At 40.2% G+C, this 22,359-nt stretch overlaps 1 protein-coding gene across 16 annotated transcripts in view; it reads right to left on the bottom strand.

Moving 5' to 3' along the window:
* TMEM164 (transmembrane protein 164) overlaps positions 1-22,359 on the bottom strand; it is a 222,642-nt gene that overhangs the window by 177,581 nt on the left and 22,702 nt on the right. For 4 of the 16 annotated variants that reach the window (XR_011485881.1, XM_070462150.1, XM_070462151.1 and 1 more), the window contains one exon: positions 20,221-20,292. The exons of 11 other annotated variants lie outside the window; for them this stretch is intronic. Coding sequence is in view for 2 of the 5 variants with exons in the window: in XM_070462150.1 (XP_070318251.1) it covers positions 20,257-20,292 (36 nt within the window). In the remaining 3 variants the exon portion in view is untranslated. Of the gene's footprint in view, positions 1-20,220; positions 20,293-22,359 lie in introns of those variants that run through there. One more of the 16 variants, XM_070462145.1, reaches the window with a different exon arrangement.

Raw genomic sequence — 22,359 nt, 5'->3', positions numbered from 1 at the left:
ACACAAGAGAAGAAAACAGAATCCCAGTCAACGTGCCCCCAGCTATACTTTAGTTTTTAAAAATCCCATATTTTTACTTTAATCCAAGCAGATGGCACTGCCTTTCCAGCAGTCTCCTCCTGGCACCAGAAAAGGAACTCAACAGAGACCATTTAGAAGGAAGGTATAGAAGTGGGAAGAGAAACAATGTTAATTTGCTTGGCCCTGCCCCAACTTGCTTAGCCTCCTTACCTCTCCTGATGGTTGGTTTCCATTTCTGGAACTCTGTGCTGCTGTGGCAGAGAAGAGAGGCCAAGGTGGGGCGGTCTTCTCTGACTCACATTAATGTTTTTCTCTATTATGTGAATAATCAAGAGTTGACCGGAAAGAGGAATAAATGAAAGGCAAATATTCTACTGAGAGGTTAAATAGGCTAAAGAAGGCCCCCTGTTGGTTGAGAGCTGTGAGGTGATAAATGAACAGTCAGAATCCCTGCCTCTTTTCATTTTCACTGTTTGCCAGGAACACAGATTTAAAACCCATAACGTCAGCACTGAGCCTGAAAGAAATAATCAGGTATCTGTTTTTTTCCACTGTTCCTCATAATACCCAGAAGAGTCTTCAGCAGTTCCTGTTAACCCTAAAAGCCTAAATATTAACTAACTGTTGTTGATTCAGCCCCAAATCTACAACTGTGGACCTAGATCTGGTCTATTTTATTGTGGTAAGAACATTTAACATGAGATCTATTCCAGTAACAAATTTTAAATGTACAATAAAGTATTGTCAACTATAGCGCAATGTCATACAGCAGAGCTCTAGAACTTGTTCATCTTGTATAACTGAACCTTATGCTCACTGATTAGCAATCTCCCAGGCCCTGGTAACCCTTCCCTCCCAGCTTCTAGTAACCATCATTCTACTCTGATTCTATGAAGTTGACTAGTTAAATACCTCATGTAAGTGGAATTATGCAGTATTTGTCCTTTGACTGGCTTACTCCACTAACCATAATATCCTCAAGGTTCATATCACAGTATCTGACAGGATTTCCTCCTTCTTAAGACTGAATAGTTCCACTGTGCATTTTTATATTTTCTTTATCCATTCATCCATTGTTGAATGGCATTTGGGTCGTTTCTATATCTTAGCTACTCTGAATAGCGCTATAAGAACACTGGTTGGCTAGGTATCTTTTCAAAAGTCTGATTTCAGTTCTTTCAGCTAAATACCCAGAAGTAGTAAGTAATTGCTGGCTCATATGATAGCTCTATTTTTGAGGAATCTCCATACTGTTTTCCATAGCAGTGCACCATTTTGCATTCCTATCAACAGTGTACAAGTGTTCCAATTTCTCTACATCTTCACTAACACTTATCTTTTTTTTCACTTGCTATCATGAAGAAATGGAAAGGCAAGTGTTGGTCTGACCATTTTTACTGAAAGAAAACAGTCCTACTCAAGTTGACTCAACAAAAGAGAGGTTTATGGTAAGAAAACAGGTATTCCATGAGAATCTCAGCGCGGGATAATGCTTGGCCTCAGGGGATGTGGAAGGCGGGTCTAGGTCCAAGGTGGTTATGAGGAACAGCTACCCTGTCTCTTAGGGCATCTCTCCTCTTACTGTTTCCTCATGGCTTCTCTCTCCTCATAGCACCAGCTTGGACTTGGCCTGACATGCCTGCTCCTTTCCCTGTCATCTTTTGGCCCTTGTCCCAGCTGCAAACTGTCTTCTTTAGTCTCTCAGCTTCCCAATTCTAATTTCCTAGGAGAGAAAACTGAATGGCCCAGCTCATCTTATCAAGCTCATACTGCACCCCAGGTGGTCCACTGGCTATTTGGAGGACAGGTGGCCACTCCCAGTCCAGTCAGCCTAAGGAAAGGAGGCAAAATCTCCGGCACAGTTCATGGCTACTGGCCCCCCCCCCCCCCGCCCCAACACAGCTGGCCTGGAGTGTTTGCCTCTGAAGGGGATATGGACCCAAAGGCACAATAAAATATATATGCCCAAGTCTGAGGCTTTGCATGTAATTTGAAAGTCAATAATAGGTCTATTGATGAGTTTCCAACAGCCATATTTTAACCTTCATAATTAAGAAAAAAGATAGCACAGGCTTTAGCCCTCAGTGCCTACTGAACTGACCTTTTTAAACTGGTAAAAAGAATGCAAGTATGTTTTAAAGAGGAAAAAATTTAGTACTTCAATAAGGCTTCCGTGGTGGCTCAGATGGTAAAGAGCCGCCTGCAATGCGGGAGACTCAGGGTTCAATCCCTGAGTAGGGAAGATCCCCTGGAGAAGGAAATGGCAAACCACTCCAGTATTCTTGCCTGAAAAATCCCATGGATGGAGGAGCCTGGTGGGCTATAGTCCATGGGTTGCAAAGAGTTGGACATGACTGAGCAACTAACCAAAAAATAAAATAAAAAGGCAAAAACACCGTGCTGTCAGCTCCCTGAGATGGACAGGAAAGGAGAAGAAAGTATGAGATAGACAAATCCTGATAAATGGATACCACTGGCCTTTAGCCCATCTCTCTTGACAGGCCTTCAGTCAGCTTGCTTTACACCAAATGAGCATCTTATCTTCCTTCAAGTTTCTCCAAGTAGCAAGTGAGGTCAGCGTTCAGTGTTAAGTAGAACAAGCGAGCAGCATCACAAACCGACAGATGGCAATTGAGAGCTTATCACTCTTGGATTGATTATTTAATCCCCACACTGGAGAGTAAAGCATTCTATTTTGACAGCCACCTAATAATGGCTGTCAGACACTTCAACCACTTTCAGGCTAAACTTTCCCCTCCATAACCTTATTTCCTCCCATCAATCCCCAGATGCAAAAAAAAAAAAAAAAAAAAATCATAAATGCCACGCCTGCTAAAGTCAAGAGCTTTACTAGTGACAAGTGTCTAGACCAAGGACAACACAAAAACACTGACAAACATGGAGAATAACAGAGAACCAACAGGTCAGAACAACAACAAAAAAATCTGGTGGTGGTCATCTTGTAAAATGAGCAAGAGATGATGAGAAATTAAAAGGTTGTCTTGCTCTGAAAACAGGTTTCTCAAACTCAGACTAAGGAGTTGAAGAGATTCCAAATAGGGTTTCAAAGATCAGAGCTGCAAAATCCTAAAGACTTGTGAAAGATTTTGATATTTAGTCTTACCTCACAATTATCCGAGCAGCTTAGTTTATTGAAGAGTTTTCCTGGAACTCTTAGCAACACTGAGTTGCATCTTATCACTCTGGCTAAGTTGTGGTAGCTCTGGAGGAGGGAGCGGGCAGAAAGGCACTCTGGTTCTGGTACCCAACAGCAGTTATCAATCTTTTCGTCCCATGAATCACCTATTATCCCATGAGTCACCTATTACCCCTTCTTCAAAATAGCCCTTCAATCAGAAAGAGAAAAACAAATATCATATATTAACCCATATATATGTGGAATCTAGAAAAATGGTATAGATGGCCTTATTTGCAAAACAGAAATAGAGACAGACACACAGAACAAAAGTATGGATACAAAAGGAAAAGAGGGATTGGGAGATTGGGATTGACACATACACTCTATTGATACTATGTGTAAAATAGGACAGGGAAACTCTACTTAGTACTGCGGTGACCTAAAAGGGAGGGAAGTCCAAAAGGGAGCAGGTATAGGGAGTGGATACATGTATATGTTGGAGAAGGAAATGGCAATCCACTTCAGTACTCTTGCCTGGGAAATCCCATGGACAGAGGAGCCTGTCGGGCTACAGTCCACGGATCACAAAAGAGTAAGACACCACTTAGTGACTAAACAACAAACATACGTATACATGTGGCTGATTCATTTTGCTATGCAGTAGAAGCTAACACAGCATTGTAAAGCAACTATACTGTAATGCAAACTAATTAAAGAGAAAATTAGCCCTTCAAAATCCCTTACGCTTCTTTCTCATCATAGATATTATACAGCAATTAAAAGGAATGAAGTCGCGCTACATGCACTGGCATCCAACTCTACTGCCCAATGAGGAAAGTTTCAGATTGTAAGCAATCAACCCAGTTTTGTTTAAAAAAAAAAAAAAGAAAAAGAAAAAAAAAATAAAATAAAGATTAGCACAAGGAAAAAAAAAATAAATAAAAAAAAATAAAAAATAAAAAGATAAAAGATCTGAAAGAATAAATGCAAGCCATTAATGATTATCTCTGGTAGACAGGATTATAGAAGATTTTCACTTTCTTTTTTGCTGTTTTTCTTACAAAACATGGGCCTGTTTTTCTGTGTGGGGTTTTTTTTTTCTTTGCAATTAGGAAAAGGATATTTTTAACCCTCTGCAGTTCATTGGTAGGTAGCACCAACACGGCATTGGTTTGCATCTCTAATTTGTAGGTTTTGGAGTGGCTGGAAGGGAAAGAGTACCACAGAAGGGTGTCTTTTACAAGAAAGCCATTCACTCTGTTTATGGAAGTCAACAGTCAGTATGTACATCCCATGAATGTGAAAGAAGGCAGTGTACACAGAGGTCAAACACAGTGGCTCTGGAGTCCAGGTTCAAGTCTCAGGTTACTCCAAACTTGTTTAAGCTTCCTCCTCTGTTGACTGATGATTCTGTACCAAACATTTGGAACATGTCAAGCACATGATGCGCTCAACAAATGGTAGCTATTCTGAAAGAGCTGTAATTGAAAATCATTTTCATTTAATTTCAGTTATAATGTCTGCAACTTAATTTACAATACTTTCAGCATAGACACTGTGATATGCGTGTTTATTAGTTTTCTACACTGTAGGACAGTTAATTAACATTTAGTGCCATGCTGGAAACCCAGTAGCACTGGCTAGCAAGAGTTGATTCTGTGCATCCTTCCCTGTTAGTTTAGTGAGGGCAGATTGGTAACTTGAAAAGGACCATGCAAATTGGCAAATGCTATAAATCAGGACTTTAAGTATTTAACCAGTACCTCACTGTTAACATCTGAAAAATCCTAACTGAAAATACACACTCAAGGGGTGATTAACAACAATTCACAGCTATTTTGAAGAAGGGATAATGGGTGGCATATGGGACAACAAGGTTGATAACTGCTGTTGGGTACAAAAAACAGAGAGTTATTCTGTCCACTCCCTCCTCCAGAACTACCATAACTTACCTGGAGTGCATATCAATGAATGTTGTTCAGTTCGAAACTGAGATCTCTAATCAAAGCCCAAAATCAAGAACTCAACAAAGAAAAGACAAACTATCCAGTTTTTAAAAATGGGCAAAGGACTTGAACAAATATTTCTCCAAAGAAGACATATAAATGGCCAATGAGCACATCATTGGTTATCAGGGAAATGCAACACAAAACCACAATGAGATACCACTTCATGCCTACTAGGATGGCCACAATTTTTTAAAATTATAAAATAAGTGATAGCCAGAAGGTGGAGAAATTGGGACCTTGGTACATTACTGGTGGGAATGCAAAATAGTTCAGCTGCTGTGGAACAGAGTTCTGCAGTTCCTCAAAAAGCTAAACATAGAATAACCATGTGACCCAGCAATTTCACTCCTAGGTACATACCCCAAAGAATTAAAAAAAAAGACTAAACAGATACTTGCAAGTTCATGTTCATCGCAGCATTATCCACAATAGCTAAAGGGAAATAATCGAAGTGTTCACAGACAGATGAATAAACAAAATGTGGTATATCCATAAAACAGAGTATCATTCAGCCTTAAAAAGGAATGACATGTTACATTATGCATGACCCTTAAAAACACTGTGCAAAGTGAAATAAGCCAGACACAAAAGGACAAACATTATATGACTCTACTTATATGAGGTAGCAAGATAGGCATATTCACAGAGACAGATAATAGAACAGTGGTTCCCAGGGGCTGGGGGAGGGGAAAATAGGGACTTACTGTTTAATGCTTGTAAGTGATGAAAAGGTTTTATAAATACATAGTGGCAATGGTGACAGAACGTTGTGAACATAATTAGTGCCACTGAACTATGCACTTCAAAATGGTTACAATGGCAAATTTCATTATATATATTTTTACCACAATATAAAAAAATGTAATATACCAAAAATCATTAATTGTACACTTTAAGTGGGTGAACAGTATGGTACATAAATGATATCTCAATAAAGCTTTTTTTAATCCCTCAAGCAAGTCATGCGGAAATTGGGTAGGGGGGTGATGAAGGCATTCTCTACCTTGATTATGGTATATACTTGTCAAAACTTGCAAAACCCTATCCTAAAAAGGGTGAATTTTATTGTATGTAAACTATACCTTAATTTTTTTTAATGGATAAAAAGCTATACTCAAATGCTTCTATGAAATCCTTCAAATGGTTTGTTAATTAGAGCAATGGACATTAGAAATATATTTCACTGGAGAATTTCTTAGTGCTCAAGACAAGTGGACCAGTTTTAAGTATTTAGGCACTCCCACCCTTGCAAACCTTGAATCTAAGAGTTAGCCAGTCCAATGACCTTCACTTCTTGGGAATGACACACTAGGTTCAGGAGTCCCAACAAATCTTATGTATAAACACTTAATGGAGGTTTTGAATGTGCCCTTTAGAAAAGCAAGTGAATGCTATAGCTAGAATACTGTTACATCTATCTCCAGGGAAACTTTCTCACAAGACAGTGGTTGGCAACAAGAGATGGAATGTCTCTGGGCATACAGATCAGGCTGTCTGACTGTTTTCTGCTTGATGATTAATAAATGTTTGTGTGGTGGAATTTGATCTGAATTGCTTTCACTGTAATATCCTGGTTGTAGGGAGAAAACCTTTATAGCCCTCACCTACCTCTAGCTGTTGAAAATCAATGATACTCACCAAAACAGAACTGAGTAACTGGACAACCAAATTGGCTTATTAGGTATCAATTTGTAACAAATATTTTGGGGACTTCTGTACAAGTACTGTACAAGTACTTCTGTACTGCTGTGTCTGATCTTGATAATTTCCGTCGAGTAAAATCAAAACTGAAGACACAAAAACATCAACTTTCCCATTCAGGCTACATGGCTAACAGGGGTGAAGGGATAGAAGCTGTTCATGTTTATTACTTATTTACAAGGTAATCCATTCTGAAAGAGATGGGAATGCCAGACCACCTGACCTGCCTCTTGAGAAACCTGTATGCAGGTCAGGAAGCAACAGTTAGAACTGGACATGGAACAACAGACTGGTTCCAAATCAGGAAAGGAGTACGTCAAGGCTGTATACTGTCACCCTGCTTATTTTAACTTATATGCAGAGTACATCATGAGAAACACTGGGCTGGAGGAAGCACAAGCTGGAATCAAGATTGCCGGGAGAAATATCAATAACCTCAGATATGCAGATGACACCACCCTTATGGCAGAAAGTGAAGAACTAAAGAGCCTCTTGATGAAAGTGAAAGAGGAGAGTAAAAAAGTTGGCTTAAAGCTCAACATTCAGAAAACTAAGATCATGGCATCTGGTCCCATCACTTCATGGCAAATAGATGGGGAAACAGTGGAAATAGTGGCTGACTTTATTTTTCTGGGCTCCAAAATCACTGCAGATGATGATTGCAGCCATGAAATTAAAAGACGCTTACTCCTTGGAAGGAAAGTTATGACCAACCTAGACAGCATATTAAAAAAGCAGAGACATCACTTTCAACAAAGGTCCATCTAGTCAAGGCTATGGTTTTTCCAGTGGTCATGTATGGATGTGAGAGTTGAACTATAAAGAAAGCTGAGCACCAAAGAATTGATGCTTTTGAACTGTGGTGTTGGAGAAGACTCTTGAGAGTCCCTTGGACTGCAAGGAGATCCAACCAGTCCATCCTAAAGATCAGTCCTGGGTGTTCATTGGAAGGACTGATGTTGAAGCTGAAACTCCAGTACTTTGGCCACCTGATGTGAAGAGCTGACTCATTTGAAAAGACCCTGATGCTGGGAAAGATTGAGGGCAGGAGGAGAAGGGGAAGACAGAGGATGAGATGGTTGGATGGCATCACCGACTCAATGGACATGGGTTTGGGTGGACTCTGGGAGTTGGTGATGGACAGGGAGGCCTGGCGTGCTGCAGTTCATAGGGTCGCAAAGAGTCGGACATGACTGAGCAACTGAACTGAACTGAATCCTACATTTTTAAAATTAAAGTACAAATGATTTATAATATTATGCTAGTTTCAACTGAAAACATAGTGATCCAGTATTTTGATACATCACAAAATGATCAGCAGGATAAGTCTAGTTACCATCTGTCATACAAGGTAATACTATTAAATGAATTTTGTTTCATGGAAGGATTTCCCATTTAATCTGCTGCTCGCCTAGGTATTTTATCCAAAGGGTCAAACTTTACCATATGGAGCCAAGAAGAAGAAAAAAAAGAAAAGGATGACATTTAGCAGTAGCAAAGATCAGTTTGGGGGCACATCAGAGGCAATGTGGTTACGAGCCCAAGCAGTAGGTAACCTCAGAGGAGCGTGGAGGGAAGTTCAGTGAAACAAGAGAAAGCAAAAACCACCAGAAGGAAGAGAAGGCTTTGTTCTGTTCTTTCTCTCTCTTTTTTACCTGTATTGTATCATCATGAAGTGACTGTACACAACTCCTTACAATACAGATAGATAAAGGTTGTGGGAGCTCACATTCTAACAGAACTACCTGTTTTGTATTACCCTGTATTGTATCATCATGAAGTGACTGTACACAACTCCTTACAATACAGATAGATAAAGGTTGTGGGAGCTCACATTCTAACAGAACTACCTGTTTTGTATTACCCTGTATTGTATCATCATGAAGTGACTGTACACAACTCCTTACAATACAGATAGATAAAGGTTGTGGGAGCTCACATTCTAACAGAACTAACAGAGTTGCAGTTACAGCTCTGAGGTCTTAAGTTGCTAGGGACCTAGATCAAGGGAGACCATGACATGGTTCCATTTTCCTGAGTATTTTATAAAGGGGACATGACTCATCATTTCACTAAAAGGAGGTTGATCTTGAGAACAATGACAGCCAATTATTAAGCCCAAGTGCTAAAGTCAGGACGGGGTTATAAAAATATAAGCAATGTAATAAGGAACACAGTGGGGGCAGTAAGGAGCAGATAGAAGGAAGCAGTAGAAATGTTCAACCTAATTGAAAAGTTGGGTAGGGAGAAAGCAATAAGATTAAAAATCTCCTAACGAAGAAAATGAGAAAATTTTCACTGGTCCTTCAAGTGGACCAGTGGGAACAGAATGTGTGGGCTGTCCTGGAAGGTTCAAGAAGCCATCAAGACACACCTTTCAAAGCGCCAGGACCACAAACGGCTCTCACTAGTGGTGACCAAACAGCTGATCTCCCCTCACATAGGTGGCCTCTCTCACCCCCCAACTCCAAGCCTTCAAAGCTGGTGTGGATCTGAGCCACAGGAAGGCACACAATAACTGGCAGCTAATGCAAAAATAAATCATTTGGGTTCTCTGATGGGGCTTGGTTTTGATGGAGTTGGTGAATCGCTACTGCCCAGCTCCAACCAATAACTCACAACCCTTCCCAGTAGTTTGTGTGCCCATGGAGGAGACAACCTTGAGACACCACTCTCTCTTGTCACTCTTCTAGTGAATCACTAATGGCTCCCTGTTACTGACCACATCAAGCCCACGTCTCCTCTGGATATCCAGCTTGCCCTACTCTGCCTCTGCTCAACCATCTCCCTCCTTGCCCAGCGCAGAGTTCCCACTAGAAGCAGTTTCCATTTGGAACCAAACTCACAGCTTCTCTCACCACAGTCCTACCAGGATCTGGGCTGCCTTGCCAAAATTCCAGGCAGCCACCATGTCAAGTTTGCTGTAGATTATTATAAATACTGAGCTTCTCTTAGCCATATAAAAAAAGGGGACTATACCTTTCAATATTCTTTATGATCCTGCACTGTCCAGTATGGTAGCCACTACTACTCATGGCTATTCACGGCTATTTCCAACTATTTAAAATTAAATAAAATGAAAAAAAATCAGTTCCTCACTTGCAGTTAACTACATGTCACTATCCCCACGTGGCTAGGGGCTACTGCACTGAAGAGTACAAATATAAAACATTTCCATCAAAACACAAACTTCTATTGGCTAGTGCAATACACTATATACGCAAGAGAGGAATAGCCTAACGTGTGCTAAAACTGTCATTTACCACCTCTTGGAAAACTTGAGGAACCACATTTAATAAAAAGGAATGCATAGGACTCAGGGATACAGCTCATCTTAAGTAATGAGGAAAGTGTTCTTATCACTGATACCAAAGAGCTCTGCAATCACAGGTAATTACCATATCTCATTTTTGTTAGCTTGTTCTTGTGTATGTGTGTGGAGGTGGAGTCATTGAAGTCACATGCAGTAACCTCAGGAACCCTTCAACAAAGCATTCATAGACTAGTCAGACCTCTGTATACTAAGCTCCTTGGTAGGTTCTAGAAGCCAGTAGGGAGAGCATGACCCAGTCCCTGCCCTGGGAAGAAAGTCCATACACAGAGAACTATGGAAGGAGGCAGAAAGGAATAAAGGCTGTAAGAGAAGGACCTTGGGGCAGAGAGATCAAATGAATGGGAGGAAGAAGGGAGGACTACATGGACAGGGAGATGACTATAGATCTGGATCAAGCTCTAAAGGATGAGTAAAATTTTGAAAAGGAGTTTGGAGGATGAAAGGGAAAAACTGCATAAGCAAAAGGGGGAACGAGGGCCCAGGGTGCATTTATGGCTGAGTGAGCCAAGGAAGAAATATGACAGCTAATAAACAATTTTTTGAAAATTTCCCCAAGCACTCTAATAATCAAAGAATACATTAACTTAAGATGCCATTTTCACAAAGATTTTGCTTTAGTGAAAATCTGTTGGCAAGGACAAGATGGAACAGGCTCTCTTTGACACTGCTGGTGGGAATTAAATGGGTACTACGATTTTGAAAAGCCATATTAAGCTCCTTAAAAACATTCCTTCCCCCTGACCTGATAATTCCACTTCAAGGAAAATGGCCTACACAAAATACTAAATTATAGAGATTTATGCACAAAGCATTTTTTTGCAGTTATTTATAACTGAGAAAATAACAGGAAATGATTAGGTAAACTACAATCGCCTTATCGAATGGAGTACTATATAGCTGTTAAGAATTAAACCTCTGACAAATTTTAAATGACATGCAAAATGTTTGTGAAAATGTTATGTGAAAAATAAAATCAGGGTATAAGTTTGGTAGTATATAATATATAGTCACAACCATGTAAATCAATATGAATAGAAAAAAGAAAATAAAGCAAAAATGTTAACATTCTGGAAAGATTACAGGTGATTTTTATTCTCTATACCAGGACTCACCAAACTATGACCCACAAACCAAATCTGACCCACTAACTGATTTGTATATAAAGTTTTACTGGAACACAAACACATGTTCATTTCTATACTGTCACTGTCCATGGCTGATTCTGTGCTACAATAGCAGATCTGAGTAGTAGTGACAAAGACAAAATTATGTACTATCTGACCCTTACATAAAAATGTTGCCAACCCTTGTATCTTTCAAATTTTCCATAATAAGTAGGTATTAATTTGCAATGGGCTTCCCTTGTGACTCAGCTGGTAAAGAATCTGCCTGCAATGCGGGAGACCTGGGTTCAATCCCTGGGTTGGGAAGATCCCCTGGAGAAGGGAATGGCTACCCACTCCAGTATTCTTGCCCAGAGAATTCCATGGACAGAGGAGCCTGGTGGTCTAAAATGAGTTGGACCGCAAAGAGTTGGACATGACTGAGCAACTTTCACTTTCATTAATTTGCAATAGTTTTCTAAAAGGTGTATTGCCACTTCCCTGGTGGCTCAGATGGTAAAGAATCTGCCTGCAATGCAGGAGACCAGGGTTCAATCCCTGGGTTGGAAAGATCCCCTGGAGAAGGGAATGGCAACCCACTCCAGTACTCTTGCCTGGAGAATTCCATGGACAGAGGATCCTGGTGGTCTACAGTCCATGGCGTTGCAAAAAGTCAGATGCAACTGAATGACTACCACACACACACACACACACGAACAAGCTAACCACCTCAGATTTTATTCTGCAAGTAAATGGGGGCTCTAGAAGCTTAAGAAGAAGACAGGACATGATCTGACATGATGTCCACTAGTAAAACACAGATCACTTAGGAAGATGGAATTTAAACTGAATGCCAGGCAAAGTCTGATACATCAGCAGCTGTGACTCTGGGCCACTCCTCATTTAAAGGGGAAGATTAACTTAAGATGTGGCTTGTTGTTTTCAGACTTCCTCCTGTGAATTCAGTTCAGTTCAGTCACTCAGTCGTGTCCAACTCTGTGCAACCCCATGGACTGCAGCACACCAGGCTTCCTGTCCATCACCAACTCCCAGAGCTTACTCAAACTCATGTCCATCAAGTCAGTGATGTCATCCAACCATCTCATCCTCTGTCGTCCCCTTCTCCTCCTGCCCTCAATCTTTCCCAGCATCACGGTCTTTTCAAATGAGTCAGCTCTTCATATCAGGTGGCCAAAGTATTGGAGTTTCAGCTTCAGCATCAGTCCTTCCAATGAATATTCAGGACTGATTTCCTTTAGGATGGACTGGTTGGATCTCCTTGCAGTCCAAGGGACTCTCAAGAGTCTTCTCCAACACCACAGTTCAAAAGCATTAATTCTTTGGCACTCAGCTTTTTTATAGTCCAACTCTCACATCCATACATGACTACTGGAAAAACCATAGCTTTGACTAGACAGACCTTTGTTGGCAAAGTAATGCCTCTGCTTTTTAATATGCTGTCTAGATTGGTCATAGATTTTCTTCCAAGGAGCAAGCATCTTTTAATTTCATGGCTGCAGTCACCATCTGCAGTGATTTTGGAGTCCAAGAAAATAGTCTCTCACTGTTTCCATTGTTTCCCCATCTATTTGCCATGAAGTGATGGAACCAGATGCCACGATCTTAGCTTTCTAAAAGTTGATATTTAAACCAACTTTTTCACTCTCCTCTTTCACTTTCATCAAGAGGCTCTTTAGTTCTTCTTTGCTTTCTGCCATAAGGGTGGTGTCATCTGCATATCTGAGGTTATTGATATTTCTCCTGGCAATCTTGATTCCAGCTTGTGCTTCCTCCAGCCCAGTGTTTCTCATGATGTACTCTGCATATAAGTTAAATAAGCAGGGTGACAATATACAGCCTTGACATACTCCTTTCCTGATTTGGAACCAGTCTGTTGTTCCATGTCCAGTTCTAACTGTTGCTTCTTGATCTACATACAGATTTCTCAGGAGGCAGGTCAGGTGGTCTGTTATTCCCATCTCTTTAAGAATTTTCCAGAGTTTGCTGTGATCCACACAGTCAAAGGCTGTAGTCAATAAAGCAGATGTTTTTCTGGAACTCTTGCTTTTTTGATGATCCAATGAATGTTGGCAATTTGATCTCTGGTTGCTCTGCCTTTTCTAAATCCAGCTTGAACATCTGGAAGTTCACAGTTCACGTACTGTTGAAGCCTGGCTTGGAGAATTTTGAGCATTACTTTGCTAGCGTGTGGGATGAGTAAACCTCCTCTGACTAAACCTTACGAAATGGTCTCCTCCCTGTAATAATGACCAATCAAATTTGTTCCTCCAAAGGAAAGAGGAGGCCATATGCAAATTTGTGACTTCTGCCTGGAGAGACAGTTTAAAAGTTCAGGGTGGTAATCCTCTACTGGTGAAGTTAGTCCTCTATCTTCCAAGCTTGTTCCTGTCTCCTACTTTTCATTTATATTTTAGAAGGCTATAGGGAGATGATATTGGGTAAAGGGCAGGGAGGGGCAGGGAAAGGCATAAAAGTAAACAAAAATTTTTAGCTGCTTCTGTCTCAAGGGCCCTTAAGGAGTCACTAGATCTAGCCATCCTTAGAATATGGTCAAGGCCCTAAATCCTATCTCCAAGGAATATGGTCCTCCTGGTTTTTTCCTTAGAAAGTGGAAAGACGATTTCTGTCAGAGAAAGCTTCCTGTCCACAGGCTTTCTGCAGGTTCTCTTAAGCCCTCACCATCTGCCTCAGGCCTGCTTCCCCAGGCGTACTGCAGTAACCAGTTCATACAAACTACTGTTTACTCATTCTCTCAGGAACGAACACAGTGAAAGGATGCAAATGGTCTGAAGACAAGTTTAGTTTCAAATAAACACACTACCAATCACAAAAACAAGAATAAGCATCTACAGAATGAGAAACTCCAAACTACCATAATTTCAGGTCTGGATGCAATAAAAACATAGTAAACAGGTCTCTGGGTTTTGGCTGTTTTTTCTTTTTTCCTTTTAAACACACGATATTTGGGGGGCATTTCAGCAAATGAAAGCTGGGAATTTCATTTGGGGCACTTTATAAAACAGAACAATTTGCATGTAACTCTGGTAGCTGTTTTTTAGAAGTTGATTTATGTTGTATTTTATTGGTTCACAAGAGAGATTGGAAACAGAATGCACTGAGGTGCTCAATTATTTAACAGATCATACTTAACATTTTATATTTTAACATATACCCAGTGCCAACAATTGTTCTCACGAGCTTTCTAAACCATTAAGCTGCACTCCTCTCCTTCTTCTAAATCAAATATAAGTAATTTGTTGTCATAGCAATGCTTCTTCCCACTCCAAAATAGTTCAATACAGGCTTTGTTTCTGCAGACAACTATCTGTCTACCAAAAATTGGTCATTATCTGCCATCTTCTTGACAAATGTCTTATTAAATTTTGCTGCCTGGCTTCTATAGTCATCAGGAGACTGTATTTCTGTGGCACTTTCTAGCACATGTACAGGAAAGGGGCTTATAAAAGCCCCGTGGAATTGCCTGGAAGCATATCACAGCTAAGTCGCTGAGTGACAGCCAATCTCCCCAGTCATGATGACATCGATCCGTTGCATTATTACCCAGCTTAACAGTTTATGGAGTGCTGTCACTCACTCTATTGTACTTAAGGCAGTACTTGGGTAATGCTTTCTTATATGCTTCTTCAATTCCCTGCATCGAGTGGGCTATTTAACAGGGCATATCAGTAGTAAGCTACACTTATACTTACCTTCATCCTCTAAGGCTCAGTTCTGCTTCTCTATCCTATTGATGGGGTATATATTAAGCAGCTGAGGGCAATTAAATAAACTTTGGAATTGCAAATAGATGGAACATCCGAGACACAGGATATCATTTGGCCAGTTGCTTGTGCAATGGCTCACTGACAGATATTAACTGTTCAGATAAACACACAAGACCACCCCCCCAGAGTCAGCAACAACATTCATGCTAATCTCATATTTGTAGAGCTTGTTAGTTAACAAAGCAGTTTTGCAAAAATGGTCTTACTTTGACCGTACCGCTTGTCTATCCATCCCCCTAACACATGTAAACACAACTGGATCAGGATATGAGTACTTAAAATCTTATTCCCTGCCTTACAGTTTACCCTTTTAAAATAAGAATGAACAATTGGTATCTTCAAGCCCTGACCTTTATTTCATGCAGCCATATTCTGTAGAAGCCAGAACCACCCTCCCCCACCACCATAACCATTAGATTAGAATTTTTTCACATCAAAATAAAAACTAATCAGAAGGAAAAGAATCAAGAGGGTGAGCAGAAGAGATTCTTTGACATCAGCCACAGTCTTTAAAAGGAAAAGAATAGGGTTGAGGAGATGGATTTCCAGGAAATTTCCCTTTTCTTTATACATTCCTGTACTTTTAAGGTTTTTTTTTATCTATGACCATATGTTACTTCTATAATCAAAAGATAATGAGAGTGGGTCCTAACTGGCTCACCTGCTCCCCCTTCTTTGCAATTCTCTGAGAAGGAAGGAGGCATTAGTGAAGAGGACCAGCTCAGAGTGCTTATTTCAGAAATACAATCAGAATCAGGGGCTGCCCTAACAGAGCCTGAAAATGAGATTTCACAGAACTACACTGGCTCAAGAGCTGGAGCTGAAAAGTTCTATTCCCACCCAAATGTGACCAGATGTAATTTGTCTCTCTGTATGACTCCCAGCTTCATGTGGTCTGATTCTATTTGAGAATATAATAAAAAGTGTAGTTGCTGCCATCATTTCTGTCGCTTGGTCCTCCTGAGTGCTTGTCTCCTACAGACTTGATTTTCTTTCTGCAGAGTGAGCAGAGGAGCTGATTAATTATTTAGAATCCCTTTGCAACTATTATCTCAATTTCTGCACACCTCACCCCTGTCAGGTGGAAGGGGAATGAGCACTACCCACATAATTACATCTACTGAAACTTAAAGGCAGAGAGGTAACTTGATTTGAGCCATATCCCACAGAAAATGCTAGGCAGTAAGAAGCAGAGTGCCTAAGGGTCTGAAACCTGTCTGACCAACCAATAGTAATGTCTATACGGCCCAAGAGAAATAAAGCTCTCTTTCCCAACCTCTTGCCCAACCCAAGAGGAATACAGCTTTCAAAACTGTTTTAATGATGACAAAAAGCCTCTGGCTCTTGAGAATATGAGGGTGTTAATTTTGTTTAGCAAAGTCAAATTGCTTTAAGAATTTAATTCTATGACTGGGAAGGTGCAATTTGGATTTTAAATGTGTTTCTTCCCTGGAACTCAAAATCCAATTTACCCAGCCCCCCTAGAAGGATGCTTTTGCTTTCACCAAGTCACCCTTACTAATTTATATACAGGCGAAGTTGTGCCTGTCTTGAACACCTATCTTGAGCATTTCATTAACGGACCTAACAAAGAAAGGGGAAAAGTAACTTACTACCCCTAATAACATATCAGCAAAATACATAAAGTAAAAGTTGACAGAACTAAAACAACTAGATTGACCCACCTTTGTGGTGGTAAATTTTAACTCTCCCAACAATTGATAAGAGAACACTGATGAAAAACTGGGTAGGGCTGTCAAAAAGCAGCAACATTAAGGTTGATCTAGTGGACACTGGTCTCATGCTGGGCCACGAAGTATCAAATTTCAAAGAATCAGACCATACAGACCACATCCTCTGATCACAATGCTATTAAGTTAGAAATCAACAACAAAATAACTTAGAAAATGTTTAGCAATGTTTCAAAAAATCCTAAACACCCCATGGGTTAAGAAATCACCATGGAAATTATAAACTAACAAGTTCCAAGTATCCTTGGAACTAACAACATAACAAAATACTGCATACCAAAGTCTGTGGGATCCAGCTAAAGCAGCACGTGGCTCAAATTAGCCTTCAATACTTTTAGTCAAATAAAGTCTGAAAATAAATGAGTTAATAAGCATCCATCTTAAGTTAGAAAAAGAACAAGGGATAAAACTGAAAACACTTTAAACTGGTTTACAGAATAATTTTTTAACTAGCAGAAATAAGACTCACATACTAGAAAGAGGATTAATAAAGCCCAAATTGCTTCCTAGAAAAGATAACAAAACTTACAAATCTCTGGTGAGATTGATTTTTTAAAATAAGTAATACTATGAATGAAAAGAGAGCTGTCTTTTTCATATCTGCAGTTTCTATAGTTAGGAGGTTATTAACCATTTTAAACCTCTAAGTATGAGCATTTAGGCAAAATGGTCACATTCTTAGAAAAACAAATTACTAACACTAATTAAAGAATAAATAGAATACTTGAAAATTTCTACCATCATGAAAGAAATTGAATCAGTAGTCCAAAATCTTTCCACAGAAGACACCAAAGGCCTGATAGTTTCACTGACAAGTTCTAGCAAGCAGTCAAGAAACAAATAACTCCCATCTTCTGCAAACTATTCCAGAGTTTAGAAAATGAGGAAGCATTACCCAACTCATTTTATGAAGCTAGCAATAAATACCAAAACTTTACAGGGAAAGTACAAGAAAGGAACCACAGTCAGACTCATTCCTGAACAGTTGTAAAAACACCAAATCTAATACTAGCAAATCATATCCAGGAACAAGAAAGATAATGCATTGTGATCAAGGTCATTTCATTTCAGGAATGGAAAGTTGGTTTAGTATTAGAAAATCAACATGATTTACCACATTGAAAGATTAAAGACAAAAAGTAATATGATCACCTTAACAGATGAAAAAGTCTTTGATAAGAAGCAACATCCATTTATGACTAACAAGAAACAACTTAGCAAACTCAGAATAGAAGGGAAGTTCTATAGTCCAATAAAAGATATCACCAAAAAAATTTACAGCTTAACAGCCGGTGAACAGATGGTAAAGAATCTGCCTGCAATGCAGGAGACCCAGGTTCGATCCTGGGTCAGGAAGATCCCCTGGAGAAGGGAATGGCTACCCACTCCAGTATTCTTGCCTGGAGAACCTCATGGACAGAGGAGCCTGGCAGGCTACAGTCCATGGGATCACAAAGAGTCAGACACGACTGAGTGACTAACACTTTCACTTTTCACTTTCAACACCATACTTAATGGTGAAACACTTTAGTGTTTCCATGGTGCTAGTGGTAAAGAACCTGCCTGCCAACGCAGGAGACCGTAAGAGACCCGGGTTCGATCCCTGGATTGGGAAGATCCCCTGGAGGAAGGCACAGCAACCCACTCCAGTATTCTTGCCTGGGAAATCCCATGGACAGAGGAGCCTGGCAGGCTACGGTCCATAGGGTTGCAAAGAGTCTGACACGACTGAAGAGACTTAGCACACATGTACACCCTTTAAGACAGGAAAAAAGACAAGGGTATCTACTATTGCCACTTCTGTTAAACACTGTATTAGAGGTCTCAACCAGAATGGTAAGGCAAGAAAATGGTATTAAAGATAAAAATGACTCCAGAAGAAGAGACAAAGGTCTCACTCGTAGATTATGATTACCAACATAGAAAACACACAAGAATCCTCAGATCAATTAATTATAATTGAAGTAAGCCAGAAAGATAAAGACCATCACAGTATACTAACACATATATATGGAATTTAGAAAGATGGTAACGACAACCCTACATGCAAAACAGAAAAAGAGACACAGATGTATAGAACAGACTTTTGGACTCTGTGGGAGAAGGCGAGGGTGGGATGTTTCAAGAGAACAGCATCGAAACATGTATATTATCTAGGGTGAAACAGATCACCAGCCCAGGTTGGATGCATGAGACAAGTGCTCGGACCTGGTGCACTGGGAAGACCCAGAGGGATCGGGTGGAGAGGGAGGGGGGATCGGGATGGGGAATACATGTATATCCATGGCTGATTCATGTCAATGTATGACAAAAACCACTACAATATTGTAAAGTAATTAGCCTCCAACTAATAAAAAAGAAAGAAAAAAAAATTAATTATAATTAATTTGAAGAATTTAGCAATGTTGCTGGCTACAAAAAAATGAACAAAAATCAATTGTATTTCTGGACATCAGCAACTAACAATTACAATGTGTAATTTAAAAAGGAAAAAAAAAGACCAGAGACTTTACAGGAGAGCTGATGAAGACCCTGAGTTTGGTGTCAGATTATCTAGTTTATAAAACCAGCTCCACCACCAGCTGTGAGACTCTGGCAAGCAATTTAGTTATTTTGTGCCCTACCTTTTAAAATTCTTGTGAGGATTAAAAGGGTTAATATGCATAAAGCATTTAGACCGGTGCCTGGAACAAAGTAAAAGCTAAATAAATACTAATTGTTATTATCACTGTGAAGAAATAGTTAATAGGCCTATTATCAAGAGCCCTGAGGTTCAAACTATAGGACTCTTGACATCTCAAGGGTAAAAAAGTCAGGGAGCCACCTGTCACAAGAGCCAATGAAACTCAGCCATGTTGTCCCTTAGGCTTGGCACTGAACTCCCACACCAAACATACAGCTCATTACTCATACACCCTGCTGTTTGCAGTGCAATTAGCAAAAGCATACACCTTTTCTCTGGAGATTTCCACCCCATCTTCCCAACTCTTTTAACTGACAGCGAAAGTCAACAACTTCAAGCTTTCTGTGAGGATAAAATCCAGAGTTCTTGATTGTTCTTGATGGTTACTCTTCATCATCAAAAGACAAGGCAAACCTCAGCTCCTTAGGGCAGACTAATGCCAGGAGAGTTTCTGGAGATATTCAAAGAAAGGCTGTTATTTGTTACTGCCTCCACTTCTTGGGGGCGAAGGGGATAGAGAGTAACTAATATTTCTTTGAGCACCTACTATGTTCCACGCACTTTTCTCACGGCTTCACCAATATTAACTCATTTAAATTTTTTCTGTAATCTAATGAGACAAATAGAATTCTTAGCACCATTCTACAAATGAGACAGTGATTAGGTGACTTACTTAAAGCACAGAGCTCAGGAGTGACAGAAATTAGCTTCAAATCCAGATCTGTCTGCAAAGCCCTGCACCAAGCTAGAAGAGAAAGAAATAAAGGGGGGAGTGGGTACTGTGTGTATGAAGCAATGCATGTCAATTCTCCTTCTGAGACCAGAAGGCATAATTCCAGTGGGGACGCACACAATCATCATGTGAATAGAAGACTGAAAAATCAGCAAACCAGCAGGGTATCCAAGTTAGTGTTCATGATGTAACCAGGTAAAATGCTGCTGCCATTTCGTGGCATGACTGAGCATTATTTTTTAAAAACCCACAGAAATACTGCCCCTATGTGGCCTCATTTTACCCTCTCATCTGAAAACCAAGATAGTCATGACCGGGACATACACTCCTATGAGTGTACAAAGACCCAGGTGATCATGAATAAGGTAAAATCGGCGGGAGCTGAAGAACAGGATGTGCATGCTGCTTGGGTTTTGATGTCACCTGATTTTTATTTAACTCCTTCTATATGGCAGCACTGCCAGGCTAACTGACTTCATGGCCCACAAGCAATGAATACCCCCAACTGCTTTGACCTGGGACTAGTGAGCAAAGGCTAACATTTGTGCTACACTGGCTATGTGCCAAGCCCCACTGGCATCATAAACCACCTGTCAGGGCTTCCCCTTCTCTGTCCTCAAGTAAATGATTTTGTTCCCCCTAATGGCAGTACCTAACCTGAATGGCAGAAGAGATGACAAGAGCCTGGCTTTGGGGGCAGCCCCTCACAGCCCTTCCTGATGCAAGTTGACTGCTACATGTACCGTCCAAAATAAGAGCCTCCAGGTTCAAGAACATCCACACCCATACACCCCAACAATAACATAGAAATACTTTTTAAGATCCAAGCTACCCTTTCTAACTGCAGGACCACATAGGTTTTACAGGTTATTAACTTTAACTGTTCTTGAATACAAGATGATTTTTGATGACAAAACAGATAAAGGAAAGGTCAATTACACAAGACCTAGTTATGGGTCGACCTGCTCTTAAACTCTGAAGGGAAATAAAAGTTGCACATACAACCTGCTGTTTAGATTGCTTCTCTTCTAAAAACCACCATCTCCCCAAACCCTCTTACAAAACAGAACACAAAGTTTAATCATTCTAACCCAGAGCAATAAAATATGATTGCCCCCTATTTAAGTGCCCTGTTACCCTTTCAGTTTTTATTTGATCTTCAGAAATACTTTCAGCACCACAACGTCCTGAAATTAAATAACTGCCACTTTAGGAAAGCTGGTTAAATTCTGACGTGGGTAAGAAGCTACCTGAAAAGAAACTATTTCTTTATAAACTCCCGAGGAAAACCAGAACCCATGTGTAACTGCCTAAGCATGGTAAAGCCATTTGATGTTAACTGACCCATTCAGGAAGCTCCTGAGAGCACTATGAGATTCTCTCCACTTTTACACTTCCAATGCATTTTGTCCATCATCTAGTTCCTTGACTTTTCCATTCTGCCAGGAAGCGAGAAATGAACCAAAGTGTCATCAAATGTATGAGTTGGGAGGGATCTTAGATATCATCTGGTCCAACCTTCATTCACAGATGTGGAAAGTGAATCCCAGAGAAGGGAAGCAATCTATCTGACTTTGCAGTGCTCGTCTCCCAATACAGTCTGCCCCACAGCAGAACAGAATTCTGCTACATGAGACTCTTCTCTTCTGACTGATTCTTTAAATAGGCTTACCGAAAGTTGAAAGACTGTTCTTCATCCATAGGAAAAATATAATTGGTAATCTCTTTGAAAGACAAGCTCTACTAGCCTAACAGTTAACACCACCAGCCTTGAAGTCAGCCAAACCTAGCTGTCTGTACCAGTTTGACCACTTTCTAGCTATATGGCCTTGGGCATGATACTTAAACCTCTCTGAAGGTTTTTGTCTTCATCTGTAAAATGGGAATGCCAATCATAGCACTGATCGCACAGGGTGTTCAATACGTGTTAGTTATGACTATTATTGGGGCTTCCTAGGTGGTGTTAATGGTAAAGAACCCTTCTGCCAATGCAGGAGATACAAGAGACATGGGTTCAATCCCTGCACTGGGAAGATACCCTGGAGAAGGAAATGGCAACTCACTCCAGTATTCTTGCCT

Source organism: Odocoileus virginianus, unplaced genomic scaffold, assembly GCF_023699985.2.
Source record: "Odocoileus virginianus isolate 20LAN1187 ecotype Illinois unplaced genomic scaffold, Ovbor_1.2 Unplaced_Scaffold_1, whole genome shotgun sequence".
NCBI lineage: Eukaryota > Metazoa > Chordata > Mammalia > Artiodactyla > Cervidae > Odocoileus > Odocoileus virginianus.
This window is presented reverse-complemented; position numbering and strand designations above follow the sequence as displayed.